The following is a 19090-nucleotide window of genomic DNA, read 5'->3' as shown; positions in this document are numbered from 1 at the left end:
GTTTTTCCATGTTTAAACTTTGCTTCTTCGGTCCCTTTTTTGCGTCAACACAAGGTGGCGCCAAGTGTCTTCACCAGCGCGGATCACCGCGGCTCATTCATTCATTCACGACCGCGTTACTACAGAGGTCGACTCCATTGTGCTCACTGTGTGCACGACGCGCAACAATTGCAGAACGATTTTGATTGCAAATTCAAGGAAGGATTTCACTTTTTTCCATTTCTTTGTATAAATAACCACCAGAAATGTGAAACAAGACATTCACTCAGACAGCTGGTTGACGCACAAAATCAATTCCAATGCAGTGTGCATGGCTATTAAGGCAGTGCGGCACTGAAGGACGGTCATTCGGCCCCCTTGCATGTCACAGCAGCAGCAGCAACAACAACAGCAGGATCAGCAGCAGAAGCAGCTGCAGCAGCAACAGAAAGAATAGATACACATCAGATGTGTGGGCCGCAATCAGTCTTCCTTCATCTGACCCAGTCGGCAACCCCAGTGCGGTATAGAGCAATATAGGAAGCAGACGGAAAGGCTTGTGGTTGCTAGGCAGGCACCGCCACACCACAGTTGCCAAGGGAATGCCTGCATGCGGAGAGATGGAGGAGTGTGTTGGGGGTTGGTGGTTTTCACAGAGGACTGTTGGAGGGAGGAGGAGGAGGAGAAGGAGGAGCCAGACAAGTTCAATGCCACCGTTTCCCCCGACATGGTCTAATGGTAGTGATGATGGCGTGTGTGTGTGTGTGTGTGTGTGTGTGTGTGTGTGTGTGTGTGTGTGTGTGTGTGTGTGTGTATTGAATGGTGCGCACATGTGTGGTTGAGGCAAAGCTGGGGGAAGGGACCCGAGCAAGAGAAAGTGGTTTGGTGTGTGTGTGTGTCTGATGCAAACAGGGCTGACGTAACTGCTCCATGAAATATGGTGGCGACGAGGACCACGGGCTTTGTGGGATAACAGAAAAGCCTCTAAGCAGATAATGCACGTCCATTTGCCGCAAAAGACAAAACAAAATGACAGGCAGGGGAATGAAAAACAAACAAAACAACAACAAAAAATGGCTGAGCAGATTTTTAAGGTCCAAAGTCTGTCCCGACGCAACTGCAGCCAGTCATGATAGGACGGCTCCTCTTACATGAAAAAACATGAGTGGGAACAAAGAGCCTATACATAAGTTGGCCTCTGTTTGGCTCTGCTGAAAATGTAATTGATTCCTGTTCACGTCGTGTGCTCCTCTTTCCCCTGCATCCTCCTCATTCACACTCAGATTCATGCCAAATCCTTATTTCAGGCAGATATTTAGCAAATTTGCATGGCTGGAAAAGGTATTTTAGAATCAGTTGCAGCGATGATGTAACGCAGCTGCCTGTTGTCTGTGAGCTATTTTTGTCATTTCTTTCCCAATGGCAAGCATTGAAAGAGGTAGACGTGGGATATGTGGCAAAAACACTATTCACAGACTGGCATTGCATTGGTTTGCATCTGTTTGGGTTGTGTTGGTTGTATATTCAATGTCACTTAACAACTATAACCTCTTTGTATATTATGAGAATAATATACATTTTGGTCAGTGATTCTGTATATCACACTTGCGGTATGTAGGATTTATGTAAGTCACATTGTTATTAATGTGCTCAGGTTTATCATTGTTTGTATAATAAATGCATTGTGCTTGCAGCAGGGACATCAACGCAGCTGCTTGATTGGTATAATTATTAATATTATGTTAATCTTCACTATTGTGTGTGTAATACCGCTACTTTTACTGCACTGGTACACTGTGCTTGCATATTAGGGGCATCTACTAACTTAGCTTACTCGTATTTACAGCCATTATTACTATCGTTGATATTATAATATGGCTGATTTTGATGATGATGTATATGTATTAATACATGCAGGATCTTGCAGCTTGTGTTTATTATTTGAATTATTATTAAGGATTATTATTATTAAGAATTATATGGATGTATATACTATGCGATCAGTACTCTCACTGACATTACTGGTAGCAGGAGAAGTATTTCTCCTCCCCAAAATTTAGATTTTATCCACAAATGCCAATTTAAAGGACTGGCATGCAAGATCTAGCATCATCTATTGGTAAGACAGCATATTGTAGACAATCCTGATGCTAATTCCCGCTATCTGGGGTCACCTTGATCCATTGCTGCAGCTATGATGTAAGGATTGATTTACAAAACCCTGAGTGCATACATGTTCTGGACTTGTGTGGTGGCTGAAACAGCACCTATGTATTTCTCACTCCCTTCCATGCAAAAATAGATACATCTGAATGTGACACGCTGGGCCCTTTAATAGCAGGGCCGCTGCAGTCCATTATAATTAATGTCATTTCATTGCACAGATTGAAACTATTCAACTGAATGGTCCCACTGCAGCAGTGTCACACACAAAGGACAGAGTTATTATTTGACCAATGGCACTCACTGCAAACTGTAGTGGAGGTATTTGCTCAATTCGGTCTTACTTCTCTCGTTCTTGACTTGTTCTATATGTATATATGCATATGTCTGTGAGTTTGTGTCACACACATATACATACATACATTCTTAATAATATACCTATGACTTTTATATTTTTATTTTGTACTTGCCATATGCTATTTATGGACTTGAGTCTGAAATAAAGTTTCATTTCAATTCAATACATACATACATACATACATACATACATACATACATACGTATATGCGATGGAAAAGAGAGGGGGGAAGGTGCAGAATGGAAACGGAAATACATATGTATATATTTAATTGTATATATATATTTAAATAAACAAAAAAAAAACACACACACACAAAAAACACTGCATGACGACAGACATAAAGTGTATTTATGTCTGAACACGATGTTATACGGCCGCCGGTCTATTATTGGAGCTGCGGGGTAACACGGTGTCTGGGGGGACGACGACGCAATGCCTCTTGTTTAAAACTTAACCACTCCCGCAACAAGACAGGGGTGCGGGTGCAGGAGTCGAGCAGGGAGAGAGACGGAGAAAGAAGTTTAAAAAAAAAAAAGGATCGAAAAATAACGATAATACGGCGCGAGAGGAAGAGAGAAAAGCGAGAGAGCGAAAGAGAGAGAGGGAGGGAGAAGGAGAGAGAAGGAGAGAGAGAGAGAGAGAGAGAGAGAGAGAGAGAGAGAGAGAGAGAGAGAGAGGCACTGGCGCGGAGGGATAGAGGACAAAAACGTGACTAGGCAGCGCGCTGTTATGCAACCGCTGACCTACTAACACATATTTCTAGAAAGGGAGCCGGAGAGAAACTGGAGCAAAGTGTCCAGCATCGCACAACACAGGCAGCCCGAGCCAGGAGACGGAGGGGAGAGCACACCGAGCCGAGCCACTGACTCCAGCACAAGCCGAGCCGAGCCGAGCGAAGCAAAGCAAAGCGAAGCAAGCAGGACGCCCACAGACACAAACTTTTAGCCATTTTTCGTTGCCGTCGGAAGAGGATTTTTTTGGTGTTGTGCTTCAAACAAGGACGAAGGGACGGAGGACACGGGAGCGAGACTGGCTTTTGTGTCGGGGAAGCCTGAATCCCTTTTTTTCTTCTTCTTCTTCTTCTTCTTCGTCTCGCACCCCTTCACTGTCACCAGCAGCGGCAGTTACCGGCACATTGAGAGGTATGTTTTGACTGAGCGGAAGGCGACGACTTCTTTTGTCTGCCCTCCGTCCCTCCGTCCGTCTCTCTCCGGCGGCGTAGCGCACCGCCACTCACTCACTCACTCACACACTCGGTCGGTGCGGCGGTTCCGAGTCAAAACCGCCTTGTTTGGGGGGCTCGAACCGGCTCGCTTATTGTTCACATGGCGACTCGCGGCTCTCCGGCGTGTCCGTGACTTTGAGATTGCTGTGCCGTTCCTTCACCTGCGCCTACAAAACCTCCCTGTTCTTTCTCTCTCCCTACCCACCGCCACATTTTAGCCACAGAAAGCGGCGCTGGCGTGGTATGCACTACTTTGTTGCCAGGTCTCTATTTCTCCCCCCCATTGGTTTTTATGGTTTTTATGTAAAGCGAGATGAAAACGTTATTTAAATTCGCACTCGTGCGCTATACCTTCCCCCAACATATTGGGCTCAATGTCAAGGCGAGGTTACTTCCCTCATGGTGAAGGTGGTGGTGGAGGAGGTGTTTTCCAGGGAATGGTGGCAGCTGCTGCTGCTGCTGCTGCTGTGTTTGTCTCCGTGTGCTTGATGCAGACATTGTGCACTACATTAGCTACAGCACGTGGCGTGCCACTGTATGGATGCTATTTAGGGCACTGGACCACCGAGATGGGATGCCGGATCCCCTACCGGAGGAGGGTTATTTTTCCTTAAATAATGTCGTAAATGCTGAATTTTATGAAAAATAAAAAAAATAAAAAAAATAAAATAAAAAATAAAAAAAAATTGTGCGAGGTAGGAAATTTAAAATCAAAATTTGAGCTCACCTAGGGGGAAAAAAAAATACATGTGCACACGCAGTAGCACTGCATTAGATTGCAAAGGATGCAAGATTCACGCAATGTATGAACACAAAGGACATTTCTCCACATGTGCTGCTTACATCACCCAGCCCCTGTGAAGATGTTCAAGCTCAAAGACAAATGTCTCCTATTCAAAGTGAGTCACCAGATACGTGATTTTTTCCCCTCTTCCTGTTCTTCCTTCTTTTTCTTCTTCTTTTTGCTCAATAGGTGTTAAGTAAAACATGAGCTCTGCTTTATAGGGAGTTAGAGGGTATGACATAACAGATACGCAGCAGGGAGAAGCAATAAACAGCAGCTCTCCCTCTGGGACAGAGCGGCCAGTAATTGATTCCCCTTTACATCCTCAACTCCCCCCCCCCCCCCCCCCCATCCTATTAATCCCATATCCTTTAATTTTTGAACCACGTAGTTATTCAGCCAGTTGAAAACAGGTAGGAGAGGCATTTCACAAACACTTCCCTCAGTGACGTAGCACGGCTGCTAATCGTCTGCAATCTATTTATATCATTTTTCCATATGAGACAAGATGGAAAATAAAGTTTAGCAGTCGGAACGGAGTGGTCCGGCCAAAAGATCAGATAACAGGCTTTTAGTGGGAACACTAGTCACTGCTGGCGCTAAAATTTGTTGACATCTGTTTGAGCCTGGTGGCGGTTTGACTTCTGCAAAAATAAACTTTATGACATATTCTTTGGAAGTTGTTGTGTTTGCAATGTTTAGAATCCATTTTTTTCTGTAAAATTAGTTCCTGGGCAATCTTCAAAGACTACAGGAGCCTTTAAGAAAGCAAAGCCCTAAAGTTAGAGGAATGGCGAGCCCTTCTCCTGGGTCTGCCGTGCCCTCTGCCAAGTGGCGTCTGTGTATAGAAAGCGACTGAAGGTGAATCACGTGGAGCCACAAAAAGTTTGGTCGCCACTGTTTTTCTTTGGTGAGATTCCCCCTCAGAAGCAGGATCGCATGACGCGAGACGCTCGTGTTCTCCCGGGCCCTTTGTGAGAATTGCGGTCAGACCAGATGCATAAATATTTGGCACGACTCCCGCTTTCAAATGAGCATATAACGAGTGAACATCCAGGAAGTGATGTAATGTGTGGAAACCCCAGTGTGGCGAAGGCCGGCTGAGTTTTTTCGGTGAGCTCTTAGTCCCCCCGCACTGCCAGCTGGTCGGCTTTTAGAGCCATCTGCATGACTCGGTCCCAGGCATCTCTGGGCTGAATATAGGTCAGACCTGTAACTGGGTGAGGACACACATGAGGCGTACAGGATACACTGTGGGACCAGCGCTCCGTTCCACTGAGGGAATCCAAACCACAGATAATTGCAGCCTTTAGTAACTACAGCTACTTTTTAAAAAAGTTTTTTCCTCATTTAGTAGTACTTTTAAAGTTCTTTTCCACTTTTTTTTTTTTTTTTAAACTGATGACCGATGTTTGCTGGCTGTAAGTACCAAAGTATTTGCCTCATTGAAAAAAATAATGTTTTGGACTAGTTAACTGCTAAAGATTAAAACAAAAAAAAGTGTTAATAATGTGAATAAAATTCGACAAGGCGATTGAGGATCATGCCATTAATGTGAACTTTCACACTTATTGAGTATTTAGGTCACGTTAGTTCATCGGAAAGCAAACACTGGTGTCCTCTCCCCCAAGAGATTTTTTCGGCGCTAACATTTCCCCGTAAATTACTGGTGACGGCAAACATCTTCGCGCAGCACTGCTGGGAGGAGGTGCTGAACACCCCTACAGGTCCTCGCTGACTGACTGACTGACTGACTGACTGCCCTGGAATGTCTGCTACACCCGCCCTCACCCCACCCCGGTCTCCTGGTTTTGTTATTTGACAAAGCTATGGGGGCAAAATGGAGGCTCCCCCCTTCTCCACGTGTGTGGTGTTGTATCACTGGAAAGATGGAGGAGGGGAAGCGGATACCGCCGTGCCTTTTTCACTCACACTTGCCTTTCGGAGGAGGTCAGAGGTGGAGCATTCCTTCCCCCTGTGGCAAGTGCCTGGAAACGGGTCGGGAGCTGCGTTTGGGCTCAACGCGGGGCTGATAAGGCAGCCGCCCCGAGCCGCTGCAGTCCATCACCCCCCCTCTTTTTCCAGGGGGGGGTGGTAGTGGTGGTGGTGGTGGTGGTGGTGGGGAATTTAGAACCTTGCACTGGACTGAGTGCGTCTTTCTTTATTTGCCTCTATTTAGTCTGGGAACACACAGTCCTGCCCCGCCCCCCCGCCTCCACCCCCACCCCCTCCTCCCTCCACAGAGGAGATTGCGGGGGCCTTTGCAGGCGGCCAGGGTGAACCTGTAGCTTCCCTCCTTCTATGTAACACGCGTGCGTTACACAAGCTCCGCTCGGCGAACCGGAGACATTCAGAGCACGTACGTTGCGAGCAGCAGCAGCAGCAGCAGCCCCTCCCCATGCAGTCCTGAGAGAGAGGGAGCGAGAAGCCGTAATGTGTGATTTGGGCTGCAGAGATGGGTGTGTGCTCTGACGTCAATGCCGTCCGACTGTCTCGCTCGCTCGCTGCCGTTTTATATATTTATCTACCTCCCCCACTACCTCTTGGAAGTTGCTACGTGCTGTATCGGGTGTTGCTTGTGGCTTTCAGAGAGCACATATATATATATATATATATATATATATATATATATATATATATATATATATATATATATATATATTGCATTGTCTTGTCTTTGGCCACATGGCCCCATTTTTTCAACTTCACCTAATTCCCGAAAAAATTCTGTATTCACCTCCCGACGTCCCTCCCGCCCCTCCTGGCTTTGCCTCCCTCACCTCGTTCTGTCGCTCTATTTTTAGCGTGCGCTCTAATACGCTCTCTCTCTCTCTCTCCTGCCTAGTTCCACTGACCTATTTTATGGCGCACTGTCAAAGACGGAGGGAGTGTTTACTGCTAAGCGTTGTTTCTAGGTCAGTGGGACAGCGCCGACGTATGCGTGCCTCCTTCCCTCCCGCCTTTGTTTCCTGCCCCCCCCCTCCTCCTAACCAGCCAGCCACCCACTCACCTACCCCTCCCTCCCTCCCTGGCGAGCCTCATGAAAATTATTCACGGTCAGAGTTAGGAGGGGGGTCACCCTACATTTTTCCACATCTGTTGGTTGTTGTGTCCCGATTCTTTTCCTTTTTTTTTTGTTTCCTTGGTTTCGCACCACTCCAAGTCCATCTTGAGATCACATGTTGAAATCCTGGGCAGATTCACTTCATAGGAGCCACTTGGCCGAGTTCTCGTGTTACGTGGGCAGAATAATAGGTTCGTATTTTTTTTTTTTTAGAGAAGCGTAACGCAGCCGATTGAAGGTCAAAACAATTTTGTGTGTGTGAGATAACGTGACAAAGGGGTGTTTGACCTGGCGGAGAGAAGCCTCATTAGCCAGTCTGAAGAAGACGATGCTTATTAGCTCAAATTATTGTACGGCATTGACTCGTGGCGGCGTGAAGTAACAGGGCGAACTGCCGCAGCTCAGAGAAAAGAAGGTCACTGTGAGTCACTTTTTCTCTCTCTCTCTCTCTCTCTCCCTCTCTCGCTCTCTCTCTGCTCCGTGGGGCGTGAACGTGTTTTGTTTTGTTTTTTGTTTTTTCATGCCGTAGCAGTTTCAATCCGGGGACCGGTCGGTGCAGCTTCTTTGTTCTGCTGCTTCTCTCTCTCCCTCTCCACGCGCCATGTCTTCGTCTCAACCCCCTGCTTTTCCCTCAACCAGATCAACGTGTCTGACTTGCGTCTTTGCATGCAAATCTACTGGTTCAACTCATAGTGCACATACCTCGCCAGAATTATGCAGCCCTTATGGTAATGTGCTAATTTCTACTAATTTCAAGAACTAATGGGGGAAAAAAAAAAAAAAAAAAAAAGCAGATATTGCTGGACTCAAAGTCAACGAGAAGCAAAAATACACATACGTGCTTCATCGGAGTGGAGTTTAGAAAATAAAACAGAGGAGTCATTGTAACCCACTGGCCCAGTGACCTACATAACTTGACTCCGCTGTGAGCAGCGAGTGCGTCACACAAAGATATCTTTGCCTCTATGTAATGGAGTCCGGGTTCAGTGTTATGACACGTTATTAATTACTGCACATTGACTCTTGCTGCTGCTCCATTACCGTGAGCAAACCATAAGGACGCCGTAAGACCGGGAAAGGGGGGGGGGGGCTGGGGCAATGTGTGTGTTGAGGGCGCGGAGGGGGGGGGGTGAGCACTCGCTGTTACATAACTCTGCCGGATCGGCGTCAACATCCGCTCGCGTTGCGATCGGCATTGTTGTTAAATTTATGGCGCAAGACGTGCAGAGGCCGGGCTTCCTGTGTAGAGTTACCAGGTTACGGCTGCATGGGGAAGTTCAGCCGCCTGCAAGTGTTGTGTAATTTCAGACTGTGGCGCGGCGGCCGCCCGCAGGGGGGAGGGGGAAAAAAAAAAAGAGAGAGATACTGCCGCCACTGCCGCCCGCCCTCCCCCCTCACAGACAAACACGCAGTCGTTTTCAGCCACTCCTCACTTCTGTTTGATGCCATTTTAATTTGCTCCGGTATTCGCCAGCTTGTTTTTTTTTTTTTTCTAGTACATTTCAGATCATTGCAATCACAAACCCCACCTCCAACAATGAGACTAGGTCTGCGTTGCTGATCCCCCCCCCCCCACCCGCAGCCCTGTCGTGCGTTAGTCTCTGCAGCGCTGGCACCAGGTCAGCACGCTTTAGTCTCGTTATGTGACTATGACAGCAGCCTCTCTAGCGCAGCGGCGCTGCAGCAGAGAGAAGCGGCAGCTCATACATAACCTTTAGTCTCAGCAGCGGCGCTCCTCTTGGCTCATGTCTACATTGATGCTTTTCCTTTGTCTTTTGTGGACAAAGGAAATGCAAAAAAAAGCCTAAAACACGAACTTCATTTCTTTTAAAAGGGAAGTTTTTCTCTCTCGTAGATTTTTCCTGCGGTTTGCGCTAAACAGCCTATTGATCCCCAAGCTTGGGCAGATTACACTGAAGAAGCCCTGCGTCAAAGCCCCGCGCTACGCTTAGCAAATCTGATTTCACTTGACTGAAATGTTGCGTATGTACGAGCCCTAGTGAACTGCAGTGGTTTTTTTTGCCAATAACCTAACCCCCTCTCTCTCTCTCTCTCTCTCTCTCTCTCCTCTCTCCAGCCAGCGGTCTTGACAGGCATCCGTCTTCTGCCAGAGAAACAGGAAGAGGCCGATAGACTCTGTACCACCTCCACGACCACAGTCCTGAGACTGCTTTGAGTGATTTGCCAAGACAGCTGGAAGACTTCAACATTCCAAAAATACATTTTTGTTTCTTCCTAAATTCTTCATTCACAACACGAGGTCAATGTCTGAGGTTTTTGTGGAGTTTCACCTCTTTTTAATCTTCCTGGCTAACATGGACACTTGAACATTTTATTCTTGAGAGTCAAGTAACTGAAATCAATGAGGCTATCCCTCCGCGGAGCACAAATACCTCATCAGGAAGTTTTTGCAGATCCTGCGACTTAAGGTCAAAAGCCTTAGTAGCAAAGCAGAAGGCTCATATAGTTGTACATCTGCTCCCTTTCCCCCCTTTACCCTTTGCCAGAGTCAAACTCTGGCCCCCAGCTGGGAAAAAATGGAAAGTCTGAGTCTACACATTCCTCCTACCAGCAACAAAAATGATGTTGAGGCAGACGATTTTCAGAACTACGACGGGACCCTCGAGGCACCCGTCGAGGAGGCTGGAGCGCGCGGCAATCGGCAGGGGAAGAGTGCCAAGCCCAACTCGGCCTGCCGACGCAAGCGAGAGTTCATCTCAGATGAGAAGAAAGACGCCTGCTACTGGGAGAAACGCAGGAAGAACAACGAAGCGGCCAAGCGCTCGAGGGAGAAGCGCCGTCTCAATGACATGGTGCTGGAGAACCGCGTGATGGCGCTCAACGAGGAGAACGTCCGCCTCAAAACGGAACTCCTCCAGCTCAAGCTGCGCTTTGGACTCATCAGCACGGCCTCTTACGTGGAAAAGAGTCAGCAGATCTCAAACAGCGCTGCTGCGGCCAGCGCCGGTAGCAACGGGGGCAGCGCCACCGGCACCCCAAACAGTAACTCCTACCTCTCCAGCAGCGGCTACTCCAGCGCATCACAAGTGATGCTCAACTCCGACTCATCTGAGACCGAGCAGCCGAGCCGCGGCGACCGGCACAAGCTCCACAGCTACTCGCCCCGAGGTTCCGTCTCCGACATGTCCGACGGCTCCTCCAGAGACAGTCCGGAGCCTCTCGGCTACAGCATCAAGAAGGAGCCCTCAGGTATGGAGCTGGCCCGCCTGGAGAGCAACGGCTTGCCCAACGGAGCGTACCACGGCAGCCACGGTGCTCTGATTCCTTCCCACCAGCCGAGCACGCCACTGAGTGAGAGCGCCATGGACTACCAGCACCACCAACAGCAGCAGGCGTGCCACATGGAGGCCACCAGCCCGGCTCCTCAAGCGACTTCGGCCCAGCGCAGCGTCATCCTGTACCGCTCCAGCAGCGGCTGCTACCCCATGGAGACCCAGAGGTCCGAGGAACAGCAGTCGCACCAGAGCCGGCTACCGCAAGAGGGCCAGAACACCTTGACGGCCAAGTTCTCCGACTGCTCGGCGTCCATCTCTGAGGTGGCTGAGAAGCTAGAGAGGACAAAGACAATGGACTCGCCCCAGTACCAGTACGCCAACGGGCACGCTGAGGCGGAGGAGCTGCAACAAATGTACAGCTCCAACAGGCCGGCGCAGCACGAGACCCTTCACCGGAGCTACAGCTACCAGGCGCAAGAGAACGGTGGCCAGCACGCAGAGAACCACCACATCCCCTTTGCCCCCGATCTGGTCCACAACACAGAGGAGGGCAAGTCCTCCTTCCCGCAACCCAACAGCTACCTCAACACACTGGACGAAGAGCCCCCCGTGCTGACGTACGAGGGAGGCCCGCGAACCAACGGCTTCTACCAGGAGACAAAGGACACTTCCTCCAGCGAGGGCGACCCTCGGAGCTCCGACAAGGAGGGCTCCACGGACGACGAGTCTCCGTCCTCGTCCTCCTCAGAAATCAGCAACTACCACCAGAAATTCGTCTGGGCTTCCAGCTCGCAAGCCGAGGTCAAAGCCACCGCCCTTCCGCACAAGCTCCGCCTCAAGTACCGAGCTCTGTCCAACGGGGGAGCGGCAGGTGTGCTGGGGGAGGGGCACGCCAACGCCTCCCTGTCACCGTCCCCGACTTTGCCGCAGCACCCGTACTTGGCTCTGCCCAGCAACCCAAGCGGCAACCAGGCCAACGTGGAGAGCAAAGAGGCGGAGAACGACAGCGAATATGCGGAGGAGGTCAGGTCTGAGGGGAGTGACAAGGCGGACGCTAAAAAGGAGGGAGGGAAGAGGGGGTCCAGCGGTGGCAGGGGTGGGCGCGGGAAGAGGCGAGACTGAGGACAGAGCAGCGGCAGAGCGGAGCTGCCGCCCGCTGACTGTCCACAACAGACTGAGGACAGAGCAGCGGCAGAGCGGAGCTGCCGCCCGCTGACTGTCCACTACAGACTGACGGTTACAACAGTAGCCCCAACGTCGCCACCTTACAAGACGCCAATGATTCGTGAGAGGTGTTTTCCGGATGTGATTTCACCATAAAGCTTCACTGTGTCACCTGTTCCACATCCCTTTACTATCTCTCTAGTCCTACCTCCCAGCCACCCAGCCACCCACCCTCTCAAAGTAATAGCTCACTCAACGAGGGAGGGGATGGAATGGAACTCTCTGGGGCTGGTGTCTGGGATATTACCCTTGTCGGAAATTCACACGTTATTCAATTATTCAACACTTTAAAATTGCCTTAGTGGCCGGCCAGTGTTTATTGTGGCATTACGGGAGCATTCCTTTAACCAAAGAACACACAAGTCCTTCCTCCAGCGCCCCCAGAGTTTAATTCCTCCTGCCGTCGCCTCGACCATTTTTCATCCTCTCACATTCGAACACGAGTCCCCAATTCACTTCTGAAGCACTTAGATTGTATATTACTGTGATATATAAATTTGCATATATGGAATATATATTTTAAGAAGAAAAATGTGGCAAAAACAACAAAAAATAGAGCAGGTTTGATGCAGAAGATGTAGACTTTAAAAGTAACGAGTTTGTTCTTGTCGTGACACCGTGTACAGTTCCCTTTCTTTGTCTCAAAAATGCCTCAAAGATTTCCTTTAAAACTAAAGAATGAGCCACAAAAAAGAAAAAAATGTTTTTTTTTCTCTCTCTTCTCTCTTTCCCCCTCTTGGGATATGATGTTAAGATTCAGGTGATCTGAGCTCTTCAACACTCGGCGCTGTCAAAACAGTCAAGGCCAGTTGTTATGCATATCAGTCAAAGCTATTGGCAAAAGGAAAACATCCCGACAAGCACAAGGCAAGCCTTGTTTAATCACTAAGAAAAAAAAAAAAAAAAAAAAAAAAAAAAACTAAACAAAATGTTTTTAATTACCAGACAAAATGTCTGTCTAATAAAGTAAATGGCTCTCCAAACCAGCAAAGCTGCTCTCTCTCTCATAAGGTGCCTCTTGATTGTGTTGTCCCTTGTCCCCACTTTGGCCGATGTCTTAAGAATCCCACTCACGTCTGCACTGAGTCGTTTCAGCTCGATCACACAGTCTGTACAACTGTTTCACTTCCTGGTGCCTGCCTCTGGCCACTATGTATAAATGTAAAGTTGTCTCTCAATCTCTTGTATACTGCTGTCATTATTTTATTATTATTATTTTATTAATAATATTGTTATTTTCTATTATATTCGGTTATTACTACGGCAGTTACTACGTGTACTTCTCTGTCATTCTGTTGTGTCACTTTGCTCTGTGCTCTTCCTGGTCGTGCTGTGTATTTACTCCATGCTACCATTCGTACTACGTGCTACCATATAACCTCTGTTGTTCGCTGAGAAAGGAGTTCTGAAAATGGAATTAAAAAAAGAAAAAGAAAAAGGCTTGTCCCGAAGTGATAATGTATTGCTATACTTCATGTGGAAAATGCAAAATGGTTAGAAAAAAAAAAAACCCGCTCATTTTTGATTTTTGTGCAAGAATCAAAATGGGATCAAAAAAAATAAAAGTTTGTTGAATTTAAGCACGCATGGTTTTCTCTTTGGGCTGATTATGCAACCTGTCTCTCTCTCACACACACACACACACACACACACACACTCAAACAAAGCTCAGCAGACCGGCGAGAGCCAGCAGCCTGGAAAACAACAAAAAAAAACAAAACTTTACCAAATCACCGAGTCATCACATACGCAGCATACTGGCACCCACTGTGTGGAAGGGCAGCACAAATGTGTTGGTGAAAACTAGCACCTCTGTGTCCAACAGTGAATATACAGTACATCTAAAACAGTTACAGTTGGTAAAATAAAACACATGCTCAACAGTTTTGGTTCAAACCAGATCTACAAAGTAGGAAGAGTCTCATTATTGAATAAATACGCCTTGACAGTGAGCAAAGATGAGCTACATGAAGTCTCTATAGGGTGAGGCGCCTAGTCAAATCTAGAATGTGTGTGCAAGGTAACTGAAGAAACACTCTCATGGGCCCCGGTTCAGCCACACGGGTTCGTGCTCACAGCTCACTCGTCACACACACGCGACCGACCGATTCAGCAATTAACTTGTGAGCGCAGTGGCGCATTTAACAGCAAGAGAGCGAGATCCTCCCCCAGAGAGGTGGCTGGAATTAAGGGGCGGCTAAATGGAGAGTGTATAATGAACTCCCGTTCGAGTAGAAACTCAAAACGATTGGCGGACAAAAGCTCGGAGTGATGTCGGACAACAGCAATCTGCAGGCATTTCACTACCGCTTCCAAAGTAACTGCACTTCTATTCCTCCACGGTCCGTCCAGCCTTCCTTCGCTCCCCCGCATCAACACATGACCAGTGACTGACTGCTGCTGGTGTCCGCCCCAGCAACCTTAGGCTAAAGGTCAGGTTGCATCCTCAGTCAGCAGCTCATCACAAGAAGATCACGAAGACACAAACAGCCGTGCGCACTAGATTCTCCAGTCGATCCTAAAGTGCACATCCCTCACCTGGGAGGACGTGCAAATGCCACACAGAGAGGCCCGAGCTGGAATAGAACCAACAACCCACTGGCTCTAACATCCGCACCACTATCCTGATGAAAATTTAATTAATAACGATAATAATAATAATGATGATAATAATAATGATGATAATAATAATAATAATAATAATAAAACCAATGTTGTGATAAATGAATGGTTAAAAGCATGTTAAGGTCCATGATCTAAACTTGGAAACTACAGCAAGGGCAATCTAATGGACAGTAACTGAGCTGAGAGGAAGTCATTAGAAACAGTATGGAAAGACAATGAAGAACATTTGGCTGAACGTCGCAGCTCCAGGACACAGTAGCCCAGTTGTAGCTAGGCTAAAGAAAATGTGGAAAAAAACAACAAAAAAGCCGGAATATATCAGGATGCAACAAGCCAAAACAAGTTACACAACCATCTTGAGGGAGAAGAGCGGCAGGCTGTGAAGCCGAGCGGCAGCCTCTCACTGACCCTGCTGCTAATGGAACAAAAGCTAATGGGAAGGAGGCGGCGCGGCGCAGCAAGAACGCCCGCCGCTGACAGCAGCCGGTTGCATAAGAGCCGCGGCGGCGCTGTTACAGGCCGAGAAGTGCAGAGGTGTGACGCACCACCGTGCACACACACACACACGCACGCACAGAAGGAGTGAACACAGGCTAGTTAATAGGAAACGAGAATATAAGAAACTTATCATCATGACTGGAGTAATAAGACAGTATAATTATGCATGTACTGTATGTATATAATTATGCTACATACATACATGCTTATATATTTAGGGTCAAGACATCAATTGAAGTAAAATCAAGCACTCTATGTTTTTTATTTGATGGTTTAACAAATGATCAGTTTTCTTGTTTTTTTTTTATGTTTAAAATGCTTCTTAGATTGAAAACAAAAATGTGCAGCACCAGAAACGCCGGGCTTGTTCCTGCTTATCGGTTTCACACAGGAAGAGGAAGGATGTACGTACGTACGTGCGTGTGTGTGTGTGTGTGTGTGTGTGTGGGGGGTGGGGGGGGGTGGGGGGGTGGGGGGGGTGTATAGCAACACCAGGCGCCAGAACCACCGAAAACTCTTAAACCGTGTCCCCGCTGCTGCCCCTCCATGATGCAGCCCGGCCCCTCAAAAAACAAGGTGACATTCCCGAGGAAAAGCCGCAGTGCTGCACGGTGCACCATCCTGCCCTCATCCTCTCAGCCATCCTCCCTCCCTCCCTCCCTCCCTCCTTTTCTCCTGCACTCCTCTTCCCCTCCTTCCCCTCCCACCCCCCACCTTCCTCACCTCCTTATTTTTTTTCTCCCTCCTTCTCCTCGGACCCATCTTTGAGCAGTAAAAGCTGCTTTGTGTTGTGCAGAGGCTTGTGAAAACGGGCCAGTGGAGAGAAAGTAGGTCAACGGGGAGGGGAGGGAGGAGAGGGGGTGAAAAACAGAGAGAGAGAGAGAGAGAGACAGAGTGAGGGGTTATTCAGAGTGAAGGGTTGAGCAAGAGAGAAGAGGAAGAGGGAGGGGAGGGGGCAGTGGGAGGGGGAGTGGGGGGGGGGGGGAGGGTTACGTCACATACCTCTACAGTGTAAACTTGAGCAAAACTGTCCAGAGACAAGCTCGCTCGCCCGCTCTCTCTCTCTCTCTCTCTCTCTCTCTCTCCCTCTCTCTCTCTCTCTCACTGCCTGAGGGAGCAGGTCAGTGGCGCGCGCAATCACACGCACGCACGCACACATGCACGCACAAACCGAGCCACATTTATCAGTTTGCATCAGGCTGACATTTACACAGGAAAAATGCACTCACTAATCCAATCCTCCCCGGCGGGACTCGCAGTTCTTGTTTATCCCTCGCAGCATTTTTCTTACGACTTGTGCGGGACCCTGTCGTGTTTTAAAGGCCCGCTGCGGAAGATAAAGTGGCGTGGTTTTTATTTCTTTGGGGTTTTTTTTGGCACTCATGTGATCATTCTTTTTTGGAAACTGTTATCAAATTAGCGAAAGGAAACGCCGGAATGATTCAGTTTGAACGCACCATCGAAAAATAATCGGCTCCAACTTTGTTAAAAGTTACACTTTGAAAGATTCAGTGGCATCCCATGATCATAAAATACATAGAAGCAAGCCAGGTTAATTCAATCTGTTTTCTGACGTCACTATTAAACTCACTTCTTTCTTATATAAGCTGTTACGTCAGGGCAGAAAACCCAGAGCAGATCCACATTCTGGGCTACTGTTGAAACACGATGGCACAATATGGTCGTCCAGACGCTCTTTATGACAGAATAAATGCTTATTAGCAAATAATTTGTCATTTTATTGCTATCAACATCTATTTATTCCATGGCGTGCAAACTGATCTGTTTACGTGTTACACACTGCGACCTTGAGTGACCTTTTTTCCCCTCTCATTATTAATGAAACTCTCTGACATGTTGTTGGTTGCAGGAAATGAATCAGTCCAAGCACGATAAGCCATAACTAGATTCACTTATGTTCCAGAATCTCACTTTGACCTACTTTGGATCCCTGCCTCCTCCTTGTGTTTAGCCATCGACGCCACTCGAGTTCACCTGCCAGCCAGGTTCTGTGTGTGTTTGAGGCAGCCGTGGGATGGCCATGTGAGTGTGTGTGTGTGTGTGTGTGTCTAAACTGTCCGGCAGTAGCAGGAAGTTCACGACAGCCGGTTGGTTGAAAACGGAGGTGTGAGTGTTGAGAGTGTGCGTGCAGAGAGGGTGGTGTTGGCCCAGCGCTGCTGCTGCTGCTGCTGCTGCTGCTGCTGCCACCGCCTGCAGTGATCAACAACCCCGGCTGGTTATGTAACTGGGCTGATGCGTTATGTAGGTCAGCAGCACAGGGTGAGGCAGGCATGGGCTAAGAGGGATGAGGCTGAGCAGTGTGCTAGACGGGACGCGTCAGCGATGCGCGGGCGCGTTCGCGTCTTGGCTGCTCGCGGGTTCCGTCTGCACACGGGGTTTTTCTATGCGTCTCGCAGGCGTCGATGGCGGCTCCTTCAGACCTTTGCAGGAAGTCTTGGAACGGAGCAAGGCTGCAAAACCGCCTGCACGTTAACTTTTGACGCACACAAAAAGCGAGACATTGGCGACTTGACGCGCCGCAAAACCCACCGTGTTCGCCGTCTTCCGCTGCGTTGCGAGCGCTTACGAAGCCGATTAGAAACATCGGGAATTCGGAACGCGTGTAGGCAAATGCAGCAAAACGCACCCAGAGGACGACATCTGTCTGGGCCATTGACCACGGACGTAATCTGTTAACCCGGTGTTGGCGACTGGCTTCGGAGAGAGCAATCGCTCCCCACTCAGGGGCTCAAAAGACAGCAAAGGCATGCACACCAAAAAGGCCAAGCAACACTAGTGTTGTTCTTGGAGTGACTTCATTTTCACTACACAGGCTGGTTTCAACGGAGACTCTCAGTCAGTAGGTCAGATGCTCCGAAATTAGAGAATAAACACCCCTGGAATGCAGTGAATGAATAATTAAACAGTTCTGCAACGTGACTGGACAAGCTGTGAATCAGTGCGAGTGTGAAAGTCCCTCTGCTGAGGTTCGTTAGAGCCTTTACGTAACCTCAGGTACGGCCCTTTAATTCGCTGCCTCGCGCTCTCATCGTCGCCGTAATGCCACGTTGTGTAATAGATTGTGCGTTAAGGCGGCGGTATCGGCACTGCGGACACATTTCAGCATCTTTGCCAACAGATTCCCGCCCCCGCACTCCCACCGTTAACTGAAAACTATAAAAATCTCCAGCTAATTTTTTTTTTAAGCGCAATTATTGTATCTCTATTTCAGCATCTGTTTCTCATGTACTGTGGGAACATCGTGTCCAACATAAATCAGCTCCAAAACATTCCGGCGGTAAATAAGAGTACCACTGGGCAGAGAGACGAGTCAAAAAAAAAAAAAAAAAAAGTACAAAAATAAAAAATATGAAACCAGATCTAAGAAATGGAGCACGGACTGAAGAGCCGAGAGAGGGAGAGTGAGAGAGCGAGAGAGTGCTGGGACGAGTGGAGAAGGACTCCTCTGTGGAACATGCCTGCTTGGCAGCGCTTCAATACAGTTATGCTGCCTGCCGTGACCCATTCAGTCCTCGCCGCCGCCTCTGTCCTAACACAGAGCCATAAAATAGGTCAGCCAGCATGTGTGTGTGTGTGTGTGTGTGTGCGCGTGTGTGTGTGCGCGTGTGACAGAGAGAGAGAGAGAGAGAGAGAGAGAGATTGTGCGCTACAGATGTGCAAACGCAACAATGCCAACCGATTTCGGTGACACGGTCACAAACACGGCGACACGTTTACATCACATGGTGGAAATAGGCCACAAGAAAGTTGCGTTCTTATGAAATGAAAGTAGGCCACCAGGAATAACGGCGCGCGCTTGTGTGCGCGCGTGTGCGTGCGCGCGCGCCAGTGAGATGAATCAGCTCTGTTATGCAACGCTAAGCCTCCCGGGTCCCATTACCATATCTTTTGCCCTTGTGCTAAAAGAAGT

General features: G+C 48.4%; 1 protein-coding gene across 1 annotated transcript; it reads left to right on the top strand.

The window, feature by feature from the left end:
- The first annotated feature begins 3184 nt into the window (after positions 1–3184).
- On the top strand, positions 3185–13616 carry LOC142896255 (uncharacterized). Its single transcript, XM_076037840.1, has 2 exons — positions 3185–3645; positions 9654–13616. Exon 2 carries the CDS (start codon positions 10114–10116, stop codon positions 11932–11934), a length of 1821 nt encoding a protein of 606 aa, XP_075893955.1. The 5' UTR covers positions 3185–3645; positions 9654–10113; the 3' UTR covers positions 11935–13616.
- The last annotated feature ends 5474 nt before the right edge of the window (positions 13617–19090 follow it).

Source organism: Nelusetta ayraudi, unplaced genomic scaffold (genome assembly GCF_046127955.1).
Source record: "Nelusetta ayraudi isolate G7.1 ecotype Tasmania unplaced genomic scaffold, CSIRO-AGI_Nayr_v1 ptg000004l, whole genome shotgun sequence".
Classification (NCBI taxonomy): Eukaryota; Metazoa; Chordata; class Actinopteri; order Tetraodontiformes; family Monacanthidae; genus Nelusetta; species Nelusetta ayraudi.
The sequence above is the reverse complement of the archived record's forward strand: the minus strand, read 5'-3'. Positions and strand labels throughout refer to the sequence as shown.